Source organism: Schistocerca nitens, chromosome 9 (assembly GCF_023898315.1).
Source record: "Schistocerca nitens isolate TAMUIC-IGC-003100 chromosome 9, iqSchNite1.1, whole genome shotgun sequence".
Classification (NCBI taxonomy): domain Eukaryota; kingdom Metazoa; phylum Arthropoda; class Insecta; order Orthoptera; family Acrididae; genus Schistocerca; species Schistocerca nitens.
The window spans coordinates 341,958,718-341,978,428 of NC_064622.1; the positions used below are offsets into that span (position 1 = coordinate 341,958,718).

A 19,711-nucleotide genomic window follows, 5' to 3' on the forward strand; every position below is an offset into this window, starting at 1 on the left:
ATATTGCGAAACAAAATTAACATGAAAACTTAAGTCCCAGTCTGAATATAGTGGGTGTGAAAAGTTAATGAAATAAGTGTGTGTGACTTGTCTTATCAAAGATAGAGAATCTAAACATTCCTTTGCATATTAATCTACACCTGTTAGTCTGGCAACTTTATATGACATGTAATGTTTTCCAAATGTTGAGTAAGCTCAAATAAATCAATTAATTATACCACATAATTTGAATGGTTTACTAATCACTAAGTGGACACATTGTCAGAGATGCCTCAGAAGTTTCTTATTATTTTGGCCTATGATACTCTTTCATTGAAGTGGAAATTTTGACTCAATTATAGATGCCTTGTAAGATGTGGGTTGCTGCAGTAATATTTGTGTTGATATGGAGATAGCGTTCAAGTTGTCATTTATATTGCCATCTGTGTCTGTGTTAACTGAACTTCAGTTTAAACATGCTGTCTGAAAATGAAAGAAAATACGTTTGTCACCTATTTCACAGAAGTTGGACAAAAAACTGAAATGTAAACTGCCTCACTCCTTCAACTAGTTTAAAGAATATTTTGAAAAACTGAAGCCTGTACAAAATCTCCATTGATATGTGCTGACAGAAACTTGTTACTCTGTACTTACCACTGTGATCAAAAATCTCCAGTAGATCCCACTGAATAATGTAGGCATTAGGGCTATAGAAATTCAAGAAAATACATCATTTTAATAGACGTCAAATAAGCCATCAAACAGAATCCAGGGAATTTAAACAAGATGTGATTGTAAGAGAAATGGTCTGGGCATTCCGTCAGGGCATTCCGTCAGGGAAATTCTACAGGGAGGGTATTAATCTGAGAGAACATAAGTGAAAGGGATTGCTGATCTCAGAAACCTACCATGTGATCGAACTGTCTGAAATATATTGCAGAGGAATTTTATTGTTCAAATACAAGGGTCAAAGAAGAAATAGTACATCAAGATGCAGTAGACACCACTGGTAACAAAAAAATGCATGGTGTTGTCTAGAGTGGAGCAGACAATGTTGTTGTTATCCTATACATGGTGTGGTGTGGTTTCATTCCTTGATACATACCGTTACAAGGCGAATGCCATGATAGTTGATTTGAAAAGGGAATGACCAATCTTCTTAAACATCTTTCACCCAATCCCATCTTATGTCTAAGTCTGTAATGATCTTGTCATTCTCCAGATGATAGATACCACTTTCCTTCCTTCTTGCTTTTTTTAAAAAATTTTATTTCTTTTAACAAGACAAGCATAAATTACACTTGGCAAAGGCTTAGTGACTGGTCTTAAGTTGATCGTGTTGTGGCATCATTTAAGCTCGGAAGATACTGTGAGATTGGTGTTTCGATTTCTGGTATGGATTTGAAGTTGAGCCAAAGAAAAAAAATTAATGCAACTGTTTAAAAAAAGCATTTTAGAGAATAGCATAGTTTCCAATCAAAAGTTTTCTGTGCTCTTATGGTAATAATATCCACATATATATTAAAAATTGATGTGTAAATGGATTTTGTGCGTGTGTGTGTGTGGGGGGGGGGGGGTTGTTTTCCATGTTTCCTCCTAAACCACTAAACTGATTCCAACCAAACTTGTTACACACATACACCTTACTGTTGGGCAATAATCGCGTTGGGGGTGAGAACCACCTGTGTATCACATAGCCTCTGGTGGGTGAATTTGCAGACTTTATACATCCAGTATTTGAGAATGAGTCCACTTAGCAACTTTCAACAAACTTTGTACACAATTTCAATCCTTTACAAATTTTTTTTGTTCCTGACAACCCTTGCAAAATGATGAAAGGAAAAAAGTTTATTGCTTACTACTTTTTCACTGGTCATGTGGTAAAAGTACCTTATGAGGCATGATGTTAAGATTTATTACTTCTTTACTACTAACTGTATTTGTGACACAGTTTACAGACAGCAGGCACATATACCACTGAATGTAAATGCAAAATTATGTCATTGTATGACACACAGTTCAGGAGATCTGACATAAAAATTAAGCTCAAGGACAGAAGTTGTGTCATATTGACATGGATGCACATCTATGAGTAAATACTTGGGCAATACAAGGTTTCTTTGTTATTTATCTATAAACCAAGTACCATCGTAATCTCTCCACATAATAAATAGCATTGTATTGCAATTTGAAGGAAGTTACGTGACTGCTGAATTTTCATACTGAGAGTTCATTTGAGTTCCTTGGGATGAATTGTTGTGTAACCAATCAATTTACCTTAAAGACGTTCATGAAGAATGTAAACCAGTTTTTGCTACACTGTATCAGAACACAGAAGAAGGAATTTCCCAATGATTAAAATTATGTAATTGCAGCAAAGAGGTGTTAATGCTACTAGTTACATAGCCAGCATCTTAGAAACGAACAGAATTGACTGCACAGCATGTGTACAAAAAAAGCAACCTACTTTTGCTTTAATGCCTTTATTGCTTATTGTACAACTTTTTCAAGCACAATCCCCTCAAAATGGACCACTCTGCTTTCAATACATCGTTCTCATTGTTTCTTCCACACTTCAAAATCCACCTGAAACACATTTTTTGGGATGCACACAGATCTCATGTTGCATTGTCCTGAATCTCTTCTGTGGTTTGGAAATGATGACCTTTCAACATTGTTTTAAGTTTGCAGAACAAGGAAAAGGCTGCTTGGGCTAGGTCTGAAGAACACACGGTGGATGGGACACATCGGGAGTGTGATGTTTTGCTAGGTTTTTTGGTCATCAGTTTTCTGACTGGTTTGATGCAGCCCACTTTGAATTCCTCTCCTGTGTGAAACTTTTCATCTTAGAGTAGCAATTGCAACCTATGTTCTCAATTAGTTGTTGGAAGTATTCCAGGCTCTGTCTTCCTCTACAGTTTTTACCCTCTACAGCTCCCTGTAGTACCATGAAGTTAATCCTTGGTGTCTTAACAGATGTCCTGTCACCCTGCCCCTTCTTCTTGTCAGTGTTTTCCATGTTCTTTCCCTCACCGATCCCGCAGAGAACTACCTCATTCCTTGCCTTATCAGTGCATGTAGTTTTCAACATTATTTTGTAACACCACATCTCAAAGGCTTCAATTCTTTTTGGTTCCTGTTTTCCCTTCAATCCGTGCCACACCGCCAATTACAGTGCTGTGCTCCAAACGTACATTTTCAGAAATTTCTTTCTCAAATTAAGACCTATGTTTGATACTAGCAAACTTCTCTTGACCGGGAATGCCCTTTTAGCCAATGCTATTCTGCTTTCTATGTCTTCCTTGTACCATCTGTCACGGATTAATTTGTTGCCTAGGTAGCAGAATTTACTTTCTTACTTTGTGATCCCCAGTTCTGATATTAAATTTCTCAATGTTCTCATTTTTTGTTGCTTCTAATTATTTTCATCTTTCTTTAGTTTGCTCTCTGTTCATAATCTGTATTCATTGGACTATTTGTTTCGTTCAGCACAGCCTGTAATTCTTCTTCACTTTCACTGGATCTTATCATTGATATCCTTTCACCTTGAATTTTAATCTCACTCCTGAACCTTTCTTTCATTTCCATCAATGCTTCTTTGATATATAGATTGAACAGTTGGGGCAAAAGAAAACACCCCAGTCTTACACCCTTTTTAATCTGAGCACTTCTTTCTTGGTCTTCCAGTATTATCATCACCTTTTTGTTCTTGTAAATGTAGTATATTACCCATCTTTCCCTATGTCTTAAACCTATTTTTCTCAGACTTCTGCGGGTTTTTGTATGGGGAGTTAGTGCTTTGTTTTGGCTCAGCCGTTCCTTTCTTTTCGTTATGTTAGCAGAAAGACACCATTCCTCGTCACCAGTAATGATACATGAGAGGACTGGTCGGTTTTGTTAATGACCCAATTGATGACAAGCAAGCAGAGATGCATGTATGGCCACCTGCTGATTTTTGTGATTTTGGCTTAGAGCATGTGGTACCAATACACCCAATTTCTTAACCTTCCCCATTGCTTGCAAATGTCAGGTGATGGTGGAATGATCACAGTGGACCACATTTGTTAGTTCTTGAGTACAATGACATGGGTTATTGTGGATTAATGTGTTTACACAATGTTCATCAAACCCTGAAGGTCTTCCTGAATGTGGAAAGTCACTAATATCAAAACGATAATCCTTAAAATCAGAAAATAACTTTCTTGCTCTGCTCTGTCTGGTGGCATTATCCCCATACATGATGCAAATGTGTGGTTGCCTCCTTTGCTGTTACCTGTCTTTTGAATTGAAGCAGAAGAATGTGTCAGAAATTCTCCATTTGGTATTCCATTTTCTAGTGTCCACAGCTCCGCTCCCTATCTCCAGATGAAAAAATGACAATATGCAATTGCAAATAGCAACCAGAATACCAACATGCAAAACAAAAACGCTACGAATATATGCACCAGCCTAATACTCTCACATGGAACAGGCTAGGAGAGCAGAATGATATCTATAGTGACATTTATTGCTTGGCTTCCAGAGCTTTGATTGATGGTGTTGGACAGGGAAGAATGAAAATAGTGATGTGAGTGGAGGAGCAACGAAAGTGTTGGATAGTTTTGTACTTTTGAAGGAAGAAAACTATATTTTGGAGATAAGAAATGTTGTATGAAAATGCTGAGCTATAGTGTAAGAGCCATATGAACCACGTGAGAGGTGGAATTTGCTTTGTAAGCAGAGATGAAGGGAACAAGGGGACTGTTGTAAATCTTGTCCAAAAGTACTAGAATACTACGTATACACAGAGACATACATAGAAATTATAAAGTGCTGAATTTTTCTTACTGCCATATAGGAGTGCTTATGTCTGCTGTTGAGAAATCCAAAGAAGCTGTTGTATTGTGCTTAATGTTTGAATAGTTCAAGAATGTAAAATGTGTTTAAATATTCCTCTGTGGGTCCATAAAATTAGAACGCACTTAATGGTTAGGCCGCTGGACTAGGATTGGGTACAGTGGTGGGCAAATTCCCATTTAATCATTGTGAATTAGTTTTTCAGTGTTTTCATAAATCAGTTTGTGCCTATGTTGGAAAGATTATTATAGCACACACATAGCTTATTTTCTTCCATTTCCATATCCATTGGAGGTTGGGGTTTGTTTATAATGACCTTATCGCTGGTCATAAAATTTTTGCATTGAAACAGATACTCTGTGAGTACTTCCCTGTTGGCAGGTAGAGGATCTGATGTATGTGTAATTAATTATTGCTCACATGTTGGTATTGTTGTAGCTATGTTAATAAAATTACCAACTTACAGGTGACTAAATACACTTGCAGAATATGTGACTTAATTCATCAACATAGTTCAGTAGAAGAAAAGTCAGGAATATGGATTGAGTTATGGTAGACCATTATTAAAGTGAACCAGCTTTAAGAAAACACATCAATAATATGCTATTATTGGACAGGTACCAACTATTCGCATTTACTTCAACTATGTTAAATATTACAAAAGTAACAGAAAGACATTGCTGTATTTGGAGAAAAGCTACTGCTTCCTCGGTTATATTAAGCAGATGCCATTCATTACTCATTGCTAACTCAATCTTCACAGGAGCACATTGACACTGATCATGAAACAACAGTTACCTATGTGCAGCAATGATACAAGCATTTCTTGCCATTCCACTTCATCAACGGTAATTGTGAATGCTAGCATGTTTTGTGATTGTGATTTTTACGCGTCTCGTAAATTACTTTTTGTACAGCTATGTACTTGTAACATTGGTCACATCATTAAGCGTACAGTCTAGACAATAGAAATTTATAACAGCTTACACAATAGATACATATATCATCTTGTACAGTCTATACATGATTATACCTAAAACACAGTGACGTACAATTCATATCTTAGACAACATGTAATATTACTCAATGATTTACAGTACCAGAAGTTAAAAAATACAATTTTGTGACATACAATTATTTAATTTCTAATGCTACCTTCTCTTAAAATGGTACATGCAATTTATTAGATCCAGGATGACCTTTTGCTTACTGTATATTCATATACACCACCACATTAAAAATTATTCTTCTATTTTATTTTTTTTAGGTTTTCAGGGAAAGTCTTCTCAGTTTCCAGGTGTGGTAATTCTCTTGGCAGTACCAGATTATTGTATCCACTTCCCTCCTTCTCTCTCTCTCTCTCTCTCTCTCTCTCTCTCTCTCTCTCTCTCTCTCTCTCTCTCTCCCCCCCCCCTCCTCTCCCTCACCTCCTCCCTCCCTCACCCCCTCCCTTCCCTCCCTCCCTCACCCCTCTCCCTCAGGCCCCCCCCTCACCCCCTCCCTCCCTCTCCCCCCTTACCCCACTCCCTCCCCCCTGTTCTCTTAGATACCTCTAATCTACGTGTGAAAGACACAGCAATTAATTTCTGTTCTTTGTCTTTTGTGGATGACTCAATAGGTTCATTGATTTCCAGTTTTGTTGGATCTTGTAATGCAGTGACAGTGATCTTTAATATATACAGTGGTGGAAAAGTCTGAATATCATGCTCTTTCAGCTCCCATATTGTGGTTTCATATTTCATGACAGACAATGCACAAGAGGTCTTGATAGGCATACTAAGCCAGCTGTTTCACTCAGATACCATTGACCCTGTCTTGCTGAAAATAGTATTTGTCTGCACTTTAGGTCACTCTGTGTTGTTGTATTTGAAAAATTAACTGAAACTAGTTCTTTCAATCCCTTCATATTAAAAAAAAATGAGTGCTGTGTTTTCCACTGTTTGTTTATTGTTGAAAACTGTGTACATAGTTATTTTAGATTGAAAATAGCTCATTTCCCACGAAGCATTATGCAGTATCATGAACCAAGTACCTCAAAATTGTTCACAACATTTAGCAGTCATGATACCTGTGTGCATCATCATAATTTCATTTTCGTATGTTTGTACATTATTTACTGGTAAATTAACAGGATAGACCCCATTACAGATCCTTGAGGTACACCATACTTAATAGTTCTCACTTGGATTTGTATAAGATTTCAATGGTTAATATTGTATTTTGTTACTGAGATGGTGATACCTGCCTGCTGCATGATCATGGGTACTAGTATTCTCTAGTTTCTTTACCAGGAGTGCATGATTTTGTCCCAACACCTTGGAGAAGTCAAGGAAGAATCCACATGCTGGATAGTGAATTCTGTTAAAAATTCAATTCCTGTTTCCAGTGATTTCTGTTTCTGATATCTATACTGTGCTGTAGTTAAGCTCTTCCGAGAAAGCATTTAGTCTGTGAATATGAGCACTTCTGATAATACTGAGAAGTGCGATACAATAGTTACTACTCTGTAATTATTAAGATCACCATTTTTTCCCTTTTGTATACAGGTAATACTTTAATCAATTACAGTTGACTAGGAAATATTCCTTCTGATCAACTGGATCAAAAATATGTAATCCTTTGTGGAATATTTTGAAGTTCCATTATTTCCAGAGAGGTCAAAAATGACATGCCTTACAGGTGGCCATGCGTGTAACTGTAAGCTTGAGAAATAATGTGTAATTAATCATTTTGTACAGACATGCACAAATTCTCCTTGTCACACACTGCCCAAGCATATCTGTGCTAGCATCATGTGCTTCGAATATGCAGAGCTGGACTAAGACAATGCGAGATGTGGTGTGAGAACTCTTCGTATAATGAAAAATTTTAAGTTACTCAAAGTTGCAAATATATCCACATGATACCAAGATCTATTTCGGGCTTTCATCCATTTTCAGCTAGTGCAATAATAATAATAAAAAACTCTTTATACTGTTGAAGATATTAATATATTACACCAATTGAAGTGGTTGAAAGCTGAAAATGGGGCTTGGTATAAAATAAAGTACTACAAAAAGTGGCTGATGCTGTGTTTCATCAAGCCATTCAATCCATAGCCACAGAGCTCATTCACCGTTAGATTGGATGAATTAGTGATGTATACCATTACTGATCACTCACATATCCATGGATTAGAAAGCAAGATACAATAATGATACAAGCTATAACACCATACGAAAGACTGACGACAATATTGCGATTTTTCGTTGAAAGTGCTAAGAAGACCATAAATTCGTATTTGCACACACCTGTAATGTTAACGTCTTGACCTACGTAATTTCTCAACCCATTTTACGCCATGTTAACAGATACCTACGACTTGCCTTTCTGACAAAGTTTTCTCTGTGATAGCTGCAATTTGCCAGTACATGCCTGTTCAAGCGGGCACAGTTGAAAATCGATCAAGGCCTTGGCCACGGGACATTAAATTTCATTTCATCCCACAATCACCTTGAGAAGTCCGAATGAGTGCGCAAAATTCACCGAAATCATCAGGCATGCGTGTCCAAATTGCTCGATCATGCATGTGTGTCAAGTATGATGTACATGGGTCTGCCATGCCCGAAGTGAAGCCTACTTTACAAGGGTGACTTTCTAGTCAGAATAGACTACTTGCGGGTAATGTTACGCGCCTGCGTGCAGGGTCGTCAGGTAACCGGCTTTAGTCGGACAAGTCCGGCCTAAGCTGGGCGTGTCCGGCTCTTTACTGTCGCATCCGGCCAAATATATTAAAAAGTTCGGTACGTCCGACGATTGTTAGGCTATTTACCTATGAAATAGAATACAATGAGGACGATTTCGAGCTGATGTCTTAACCGCCAGTTATACTAACAGGATATTTAGGTGTACCAACCAATTCTTATATGTAAGCCTTATACATTGTCAAAACTTCGCTACGCGCAGAGCGAGCGAGGCAATGAAGTGAAAAGCCGATGCCAGCCCGCCCCACTCTGTCCCCTCCCCCACCACCCCACCAAGCGCGCTCTTCGCTCCTATGAGTTTTGAGACACGCAGCGTCCGAACGTGAATTAGTCTGCGCGGCGCATTCGCTAGGAAAGCGCGTTGTACATGCTTGCTTTGCACGCGACACCGTTCGTTTTATCGGTGAGTAGCAGACCGTAATTGTGGTAAGATAATTATTTTCCCTGTTCTGGTATTAATGTGTTATTGTTAAGTGATATTCCCGAAGTACAAAAGTAATGCCAAAGTACACTGTTAAAATTTGTTTACTCTTTTTAAAACACTTTATACTGATTTGTAATACCATTTTCTTTCAGATTTAACTATGTCGAAGAGAAAATGCCGATTTTCTGACAGATTACAAAGTCAGTACAAGATGTTTATATGTGGGAAGGAACCGTGGGAAGCAAAATGTGATATTTGTGACCAAACAATTTCTATTGCTCATAAAGGCAAAGCTGACTTAGAAAAGCATTTAAAAACAGAGAAACACCAAATGAAGATCCGTAGTATAGCATCTACTTCCAAAATAGGTACTATTATATTGTCAAACGTGGCCTAAAGTTTAAAACGAAGCGTTCGTACCGCAGAAGTTACTTTAGTTTATGATAACATCACGAATTTTATAAGCCACTAGACTGGACTGCTGCAGTTGGCATGTGTATCCATCCCGATGCAAAAATCGCTAAAAATGTAACATGTTTCACAACTAAAGCAGAAATTATACTGGGATAACGTTTAGCCTCATTTGCGCTATGTTTTGAAAATTCGATTAATAAGCGCCGCCACAGTTGGTAGCAGTAGTTATGGTGCTACTAAGCATTTTGGCTCAGTTAATATTTTAACCACGAGACTGGGGAATTCAAGTTCTCTTACGTGATCTACAAGCCATACCCAGCGATATTGCTGAAACCTTATTCTGCAAAAAAACTTGACTGTAATCGCTCATTAAGAGACGATTGAAAGTAACCGACACTGTTTCTGTTTAAAATAGGTAGTCCGGCTTTCAATGCAATATGTCCGGCTAAGTATAACGGAGAGTCCGGCTTTTCTATTGTTAGATCTGGCAAAGCTACCTGTGCGTTCAGCCGCCAACCGCGTGGCATGCGAGACAGTGACGTCAATGATGTGTAGGTTATGCAGAATACAGTTACAAAATACCGAGTATTCTGACGATTGCACAGAAACAAGGGACTCTGATGTTCTATTTTAACATCGGAAATTAATCTGACCTCGCCTGCTCTCATTCAGTGCTTGGAAATGGGTTTTTTGTCATATTGATCTTAAAGTATATGTTAATGTTCATTTTTACTGTTATTGTACATTGCTAAAGCTGAATGAGGGCTTTGCTACTAGTGTTACACCTTTTAAGAGGCAAAAGTCTGTAAAGAAAACGCTAAGTTTCACAATACTTGGGCAGAGAAAAAGCCTGCACTTTGCATAAACTCGTAAATACACAAACGTTTTTAACTAAAATTATCTCGATAGTGAAGATACGTTGAACAAGGGAAATAATTTTCGATGTTATTAGGTACATAAAATGAAACAAAATACAGAGGATACAACAAAAAAACGCTATCTACTACCTATTCACTCAATAATACGATCTTTGTTAAGAAAATACACTTTTTTTGTTTTGCTCTTAGTAAACCCTGTCATTGTTTAGTAAACCTTGTCATTGCTATTTCAATGCCAACGACTTTGCCGCATTGGTAACACCGGTGCCTGTCAGACATCGAACGTAAGCGCTGTCAGACTGGGCTAGCGCATGGATGGGTGACCATCCTGCCTGTGAGAGCTGTTGGCAAGCGGGGTGCACATAGCACTTGAGGCAAACTAAGTAGCGGCTCCGGTTTCGTAAACACACACACGGCCGGGAGAGCGGTGTGCTGATCTCATGCCCGCCTGTATCCACATCCAGTGACGCCTGTGGGCTGAAGATGACACGGGGCCGGTAGGTACAGTTGGGCCTTTGCGGCCTGTTCGGGCAGAGATTTTTTTAAAAATTGCTATTTCCATATATTTCGACTCTTTGTAAGGACTGACCTCCATAACCTCACTTTCATCGTTAGTTCCGAGCTGCACGATAGACAGCTGTCACAACCCAAACAGTTTAGGCGCAGGGAGCCGATGTAAAAAAAAAAAAAAAGACCGTTGTGGCAGGGTAGATTCAGTACAGCAATAACATGCCCTTGCGCTGCAGTAGACTAACTTGCCACAAGTAACCGAGTCGCCCTTTTAATTTTGTTTAAGAAAGACCTGCGACGCTCAGCGTATAGTCTGTAAACGGAAAAGCGAGCAGCGATCGTACTGGGGGAAGCGACCTTATCAGGAACAACGCAACAGCTGCCACATGGTGCAGTACAGAGGAGTGTGTTTTCCGTACAACAGGGTAGGGGCAGTGTGCAGTGATTTATGTAATTCTGTTCATGCGTTTTTGCGGTAGTTATATTTATGTATTCCGTATAATATTAAATGCGTCTAATTAAAATAAACTTCTGCCGGGTGTTCTGTGCCCCGCACAGCGCAGGTTTGAAAGGCGCACAGCGAGAGGTCTGATACATTGGGAAACAGCCTGAGCTTTGAGTAGACACGCTGCATCTCACACCGTCGCCAGAGGTCGTCCGATAACCTCGGCTGACAGCTTGGTCACAGTGCGGGTGACCCCCTCTGTTTTTGGCGGGGTCTTGTAGGTTAAGTTAGAATCTTTTCTATGTATGGAGGAGGTTAGATTTCAACTTCTCAGGGTGGGATGGATACCACGACGCCTCTGCGTGGAGTGTCGCATTACGGCTTTTTCCATTAAAAGGACACCGAATGCACGTGAATGAGTTATATTTGTCTCTGAAAGAATTTGGGACTTAAGTTACAGGAATAAGCTGAGATGTTCAACGAACATATGAGACGAAAGAATCTTACATACATACATACATACATAAATACATACATATATTCGAGATGATTAGTGATGACATTTAAAAGCAAGAGTACGAACACTCTGCACAATTTCAGATAAATTTAGCAAAACAGCGTAATTCAATAACATTTAATGACTTTCATTCAGCGTATGTTTGAAAGACAAACATAAAGCATTGATAGTAAAAACAGCTATTTGCAAACCACTTCATATAACAGAATCACCGCCCAACGGGAATAAACCGCCCGCAATAATTCGTAGACAGTACTTAAAACCCAAAAAAGATAGGCCATCTTTCTCACATCAGCAAATTATTTTTTGAGGTTACAATTTACGCCTAAAATTTCCGTTTAAGGTTTGGTTTCAGTAAAGCTGCGATTTCAGCCTATAGATTCCGAGCTATATCCCGATTAAGATATTTTCCATCAGTAGCGTTCCACAAACTCCCTTCTTGAACTAAACTACCAGTTTCTTACAGCGTTTCGTGTGTGCGTACGTCGACCGATCCCACCGTAGAAAACAGAGTACAGTTTCACCGATTGTCGTCCGTTCGGAGTTAGATCGGCTGCATTACGACCGGACACATGCTGGCATACAAAACGCTGGACTGTCTTCGGCCGATGTCGGTCGTTGTCGGAATCCACCGAAGTCGGCGCCACAGTGACCGCAGCTGTTCCAGCTGGAATACCCGCCCGCGGGCAGGGGTGGGCAAACAAGACGCGCCGGTAGTCATGCTCTTGGCTATGCGGTGGAGTCACTCCTTTCTTCTTGTGTGTTAGTGATGACTATCCTGCTCGCTTTTTAATTTGCTGACAAACTGTATCCCGAGTGCACGCACGGCCTGGGCGCAAGTGGATCGACGTGCGGGCTCCGCTGCGTGGTGCGGAAGGATACATAGCGTGCGGGCCCGCGCGGGTACGGCGTCGGGTTGGGTAATATCGCGCACGGCCTGGGCAGTGCTGTGCAGTGCGGCGCCATGTTGCCGGGTAGCAAAATGGAGGCGGCAGAAATGCTGTCGGCGGGCAAGCTGATGAAGGTGCGGCAGGCGGGCACATCGAGCGTGTGGCGGCACTTCAAGCTGCTAGTCACCAAACGCTCGCGCCGGCCCGTCGGCTACGTGACCTGCATCGCCTGCGGCACCGTCTTGCGCCACAACAGCCACCGTACCGGCACTTCCTCGCTCTACCGTCACGCCTACTATTTCTGCCGCAAGCGTTTCTCTGCAGGTACACCGCACGCTAAACGCATGCCGTAAGTGCGTCGGCGTCGTGTATGACACACTGTGTAACCCACTTGTCGAATCATTACCGCGAAAGCTGCCGCTGACGTTGAGTACGAGGAAGGTGTTTCACGTGCCGTCAGATATGATGGGCTGCAAGTGCCGCAGTCTTCCATTTTTCGGAAAATAACTACTGCTTCCCAGAAGTTACCGTATGTAAAAATTTGACACTTCATGCCATTGGATTAGGATTATTAACAATTAATTGACACTGGAGTGACGTCCAGCTGACCAGACGGGTGGTGGGGTGATGCGCAGTAGCAAGACGCGGTGTACCACGTGACACTCTGGCCAATAGCGTCGTAGGATTCGGTTAACCGGCGAGTAACTCAGAGTTGTGCGCTCCTACCGGTTAGCTCCGGTACTACCGAAGAAGGCGACCAGCAACAGGAGCCTGGTCACCGTAAACGGACAGGCAGCCATTTTATTGAAGTATAGCTAGTTAGTGCATTCGGTTAACTGGTGAGTAAATCGGAGCTTCCGACTTGTGCGGCTCTCCCTCCGGTTATATACAGTGTTCGGACCGAAGTTGACGCTATCTGTTCTAATACATTTCACTTTGCACACAGAGAAGCAGGTACGTTAAGGTTTATAATAGATTCGTGAATTTTTGTTGGAAGAGTGCTTCATCTGACAGTAATGCTAACTTTGTAACCGAAAAATGTTTTTTAGATATGTCAAAACGGAGATCTGATGTGTGGCAGTTTTTTCAAAGATCGATGAACCAAAAGTATGCTATATGTAACTTGTGTGGGCGGGCCTATGCCACAGGTGGAGGAACGTCTAACCTGCACAATCATTTAAAACGCTGCTTCAAGGATTATTATAGTGATGGAGGGCCACAAACTGACGAAATATCTAACGAACAGGAAAGTATGTACATGAAAAATTCAGATTTGTGTGTGTGTGTGTGTGTGTGTGTGTGTGTGTGTGTGTGTGTGTGTGTGTGTGTGTGTGTTTCGAGAGAGAGCTGCTAGCTAGCTGTGGGAGGGGGAGTTGTCTGTGAAGAAATTACGTACTAAAAAGTATTTAAAATTTGCGTTTCCTTACGTTGTTGGGTTGAATACGCACCAACCGGAATTCACTATTTCATGAACCCATGCTGAATGTGCGTCAGAGTGAAGATGGATTGCCAATGTCATTAGCGTATCAAAAAAGTATCTGCACGTAAATACACGCCTCCGCCCTACGCGTGGGATTGGAGGAGCTACGCTGCTCAGACCACGGAGGCCATCAATTTTGAAATACCCTCGCTCCCTTTTCAGCCGGAGCAGCTGGGAGACCCCGGTAGAAATGGCGCGAATGCGGAAACAGCCGGTCCATTTAGTTACCGGCCTTAATTGCGATCACTCGCAATGATATAGAACGAGTCCGTTTTACAATTGTAGTACACACTTATCGTTAAATCACTTTGTAGGTGGTCAAAGATTTTTTTTATGGCTAATACTGCGTTGATTTCTGCGATATACGAAGGCTGGGTGAAAGATAGTGTGATACATACCTCCTCCTAGTATTATATTTATGAACGTTACTGTTGTTAACGGATTGGGATTGAGTATTAATTGAAAAAACTTAATGAGGGAGAAAGTATGTAGATGCTGATGGCAGTAGGCTCTGTTGTTTAGAGCTGTCTAAAAGAGGTTGTATAATGGTCACCACATATTATCCATATTACCCATTTCTGTTCGAGAAACACTTGTTGCTTTAATGATGAGCTACCCCTAAATATGTTGCCTTAAACTTGATGAAAATCCAACTTATTTACATTTTTAGCCCCACAATCTTCTATTTGTATGGCAAAAGTTGCAGAGCTGAGGTGTTTTAAGATTCGTAATGAGTGAATTAAAGCTGAGCTGCAATATATACACACTCAAGAATTTAACATATTTTGTTCGTTTTATTCAAAAATTATTTCATATTGTTTTGTGAGGCCTTCTGCTACAGAATTTCATGTACTTTTTTTAAAAAATCTCAAGTTCCGTAATGAGGACTGCTGTGTAATCCACCTGTTGAATCATTATCCCAAGAATTCCAAGTAGCAATGCAGTTGTTGAGGAAGGGTTGGAGGTGCTTTTAATTCGTGTTCCGGAAAAGGGTAGATTTCTACTCACTATGTAGATGGATAAATTGCTTGTAAATAAGTTATACACAACTGCTACTCACCATGTAAAGGAGGTGTAGAGTCACAGACAGACACAATGAAAGGACTTCTAAGGATTTCAGCTTAAAACAGAGGATCCAGCACAGAACAATATGGGATACCAAAGCTGATGGTACCCCAGTCAGATACGGCAGATGTTCTTTCAGCATAGTTTAGAACCACCTTTTTCTATTCATCGTTGAGATGATTGGAGCATGATTGCTTCTCCAATCCTGCTTAAGCAAAATCTGATTTGTCACACAATCTAAGGCCTTTGAAAGCGAGCTCACTACTAGAGCCATTTTATTATTGTTCAAGGATTCTAGAGATTCATTAGCTAATGAGAAAATGACGTTAGAAGCCAAACTATTTTATGTTGATGGGATTGTATTATTGATGTACTGTAGCTAGTGTGGCTGAACATAGATTTTCCAGAATTTTTATAGACTTCTTCAGAGGAAACTAAGATAGTTATTAGGAACCTCTGTTTTTATCACCTTTAATTGACAATTGCTTGTTTGAGTCTATTGAGGACAATTTCTTCTTTAAAGACTCATTGAATTTATGTGAGATAACTTTGCTTTTAGATTTGTAACAGTGTTTCAGTACTCTTACGTATTGCCCACATCAGTGAAGTTTTTATTTTTCATTGTTCGAATTACCTCATTGTTCTTAGACAGGAAGTATGCCTGTGTGGTCAAGTTTTGTCAGCACAAGGTTGTACACGTTTTGTACCATACTCTACAGATCATTTCAAGTAATCTATTAAGTTGTTGTTAAAAATGATTATTATATACCCCTTCCCTTCAACCACCTACTCCTATTATGATTTACCCTGCATCATCCATTGTCTGGCAATTAATTGTACCTGTTTCACTGTTTGTTTGTGTGTGTGTGTGTGTGTGTGTGTGTGTGTGTGTGTGTGTGTGTGTGTGTGTGTTTTGATCTGATTCTCAATTCCAGATTTTAAGAAAAGGCTTTATTTATATAACTTACATCTTAAAACATTCCAAGAAATTTCTGGAGAAGCATTTTCTGGGAATCATTTGATTTTCTGGCAGTCATACAACATCCTCAGTAACAGTATTTTTTATTCCTTTTGTGAGTCACCTGCAACTAGTATTTTTCTGAGGGTTATTTTTTATGTTCTTGTGGAAGAACTTCCTCAGATATGAATACTCAAAATATTTTTTGTGCACTGTATCCTAGTCTTTATGTTGCAAGGAGTTGTTAAAAATGTGTAGTTCTGGTTCATTTATTAATCTGATCCTTTTACTGACATATCAGAAGTTCCTAGTGGGAGTAGTAGTGCTAATTGTAAGCAGCTGACAATTGTGACCTGGCATACCATTAAGAATTTATTTCACTTCTATTTTTATAACAGCTGTTAATCTTTAAAAATGTTACCTATTAGACCATCGCAGCTTTTGCTCTTGGGGGAAACAACCACAATTATCGGACTGTATGAATTCAGCATTTTCAATGTCTGTTCTGTGTTTATTGTATGTAAGGAATTTGAGATTACCACCAGTAATGATATTTTCTTTGTTTTTGTAAACCGGCAAGTTAACTCTGTCTGCTTTCTGACCCTCAATTTTTCTTGTATAAATAATGAATGTGTGTATTCAGTTAATTAAATCTCATAAACATCAAAATATTGGGCGACACAATAAATATTTGTGTGAGTAAGTACTACGTTCAGTGTTGTCTTTCATGGCCAATATTTTTGATATTGCTGATATTTGATTTATGGGCGTAAGTTTGTGGTCCAAGGCATAATTATTTGTGTGACATTGTCTCCCACTACTGGACACTTCATCAGAGGCTTTAGGGAATTGGAAAGCTATTACAGACTAGGAAAAAGTTCAACAAGCCAAATTGTTTGTTTGTCTCCACACAACAGTTGGTTCATGACATCATTAGACTGCTGCCCAAGACTGCATAGAATATGCTGTGGAGCTCATGGAGGGTAAGAGTTAGCACTGTTTGTTTTATTTAGCACTAGGACCCACAACTTGTGTAATTTTAGTCCTTCTCATTTTCTGTTGAAATTGTTTTTGTGGTTTTGAATTTCTATGGCCCCTCAGTTCATCCTAGAATAGTAATTATTAGATCTTGCTAAAACCACAGTGTCAGAGAAATGAATTTGGTGGTTTTCCTGGTCCTAGAGCATGATATGCTACTACTAATTTATCTGTCTTGCCCACGTGATAAATCAGCAATAGCCAATCACACACTAGGACCAGGAAGCCACAATATTAGATTCTCTGACACTGTGGTTTTATTAAGATCTAACAATTACTATACTAGGATGTAAAGAGAGGCTGCGGAAATTCATAAGCACAGAAACTATCTCAATGGAGGTAGTGGAGGAGGAGGAGGAGTTAAAAAATTAGACAAGTTGTGAGCATAGAGCTAAATAAAATGAACAACACCAACTCCATAGCATTTGTTAGTGGGGCTCCACAATCTTAGGCAGCTGTCAGATGACATAACGAACCGATATAATCGGCTTGTTTCGAGTCTGTAACAGGTTTGAGTCTTTAGAACTCTGATAAAGCCTCCAGCAGTGGAAGAAGAAATGTTAGGCATAGAATTACACGTTAGACTGTAGCCTTAAGCCCATAAATCAAATATTCCCAGTTAGCACTAAATTATCTTCAATTTAAATAACCACCTCTCAATTCCCCATTGTTTATTGTGTAGTAAGCAGTTACATCAGCACTGTTCTTTCTAACAAATGATATTCAATAAGATGTAAGATCTATACACCATGTAAAGTGTAAGTCACATGTTGACAGTCGGTGAAGTTATTTAGTTCTATTATAATTTTATGAAATACGCCGAGTTTACTGGCAGTGACATTGTTTGATCTGCTGGTGCTGCTGTCGTAACAGATTTATTTCCTTCTACATACAAGAGGGGCGGTACTTTGTAGGAAGGGAGAGCTGCTGTTGTGATGACACTAATATTTATTGGATTGGATCATATTACACATTGGTAGGGTCATATTGTCTTTTCTCAACAAAATCATAAACAGTCCTTCAGTATTGTGGATCTTCTCGGGGTCAAGCACATTCCCTACGGGTTAGCTGGTAGTGATCATTATGTTGCATTCATTTGTGCAGTGGAAGAGCTCTTTGGCTGTTGGATTTTGTATGTTGGCAATTCTTGATCTTTAGCTTGCAGCTAAGTCTGAAGTTAACATATTCATTCTGTGGTTCTGTTGTTATTGATGATATCTGCTACCTTGCTCTATTAGCAGTAATGTGTTCTACTCAGTGGTGCACTTCGTTAGCATGTAACAGAGGAATGGGAGCTACAGTTTGAGAATGTGAACATATACAGTTTTATGGCTTGTTGACTCGGATAGGTGTCCTCTGTAATGAAGTGCAAATCTTGTCTCGTGAAAAGTTCGCTAACCAGATCTGATCTATGAAGGAAGAGTATGTAGTATTGGGGTAGCAATTCTTTTGGAAAACCTGGAATTCTCAGGGAATCACATTTTACTTGGAAAAATCAGGGAATTGTGGGAAATTCTAAAATCTCAGGGAATTCTGCATTTTTAACCTAGCATTCAAATTTGATTTTATTTATTTTTGTAAATCACAGATTTTTAAAATACATAATACTCTTATTTCTAAGTGTGTTAATTATATGAATAACATTCCGTATAAATTATCAGTGTTTAAAAACTGTGGCTAAACTACTGTTTATGACTGGTACATTGTTCAGCTGTGAGGAAAGGAAGGTTGTTATTGTGGTAAGCTGTGCCGCTCCTGCCCCCCCCCCCCCCCCCCACACACACACACACACCATTAATTTATCAGGAACTTCCTGACACGTTTTCCTCCTCCTCTTCATGACTAGAATTCCCAGGGATTTTTTCCCAAGTTTATGCAGCCATCCTGATTCAGCATATTTTATATGCAATCTGTTGGCTTTCTATATACGTGTTTACTCAGGAGAGATTCTTCAGATCACACTTCCAAGGAATGACTAGAACAGTCATAAACTGCATGTACTGTGATTCCAATATTTGTCTTGGAGAACATGTGGCTACTTCAGAGTTCAATTTTATGTGCATTATTCATGCTGTCTTTCAATACTATACATTGATAACTTAAATATGGGTTGCTGCGACAAAGAGTTGTTCACTTCGTGTGTAGGTGCACCTGGTTAGATGAATCCTGTAAGGCTCACACTGTGATGACATGGGTTCAGTTATGGATAAAGCAGTTGGTGGATGTGGGTTTATTGGCAGAATTCTGGGGAAGTTCAGTGTACAAAGGAGATTGCCTACAAATCACTCTTTCAACAGGGTCTATAATATTGCTAAAGTTTGTGGGATCTGTGCCAGATAGGACTAACAGGGGATATTGGACATATACAGAGAAGGGCAGCGTGAATGGTCGCAGATGTGTTTGATCTGTGGGAGAGTGACATAAAGATATTGAAGGAACTGAGCTGGAGGACTCTTGAAGATAAACTATCCTGAGAAAGTCTGTTAATAAAGATTGGACTGGCTATAAATGATGACCCTAGGAATATACAACAA

General features: G+C 39.5%; 1 protein-coding gene across 14 annotated transcripts in view; it reads left to right on the top strand.

Moving 5' to 3' along the window:
• LOC126203965 (protein bric-a-brac 1-like) overlaps positions 1 to 19,711 on the top strand; it is a 455,035-nt gene that overhangs the window by 323,133 nt on the left and 112,191 nt on the right. Inside the window, exons 1-2 of one of the 14 annotated variants that reach the window (XM_049938378.1) lie at positions 13,429 to 13,590; positions 13,686 to 13,886. The exons of 12 other annotated variants lie outside the window; for them this stretch is intronic. In XM_049938378.1, coding sequence (XP_049794335.1) covers positions 13,688 to 13,886 — 199 coding nt within the window. In that variant the 5' untranslated portion in view covers positions 13,429 to 13,590; positions 13,686 to 13,687. Of the gene's footprint in view, positions 1 to 12,713; positions 12,961 to 13,428; positions 13,591 to 13,685; positions 13,887 to 19,711 lie in introns of those variants that run through there. One more of the 14 variants, XM_049938374.1, reaches the window with a different exon arrangement.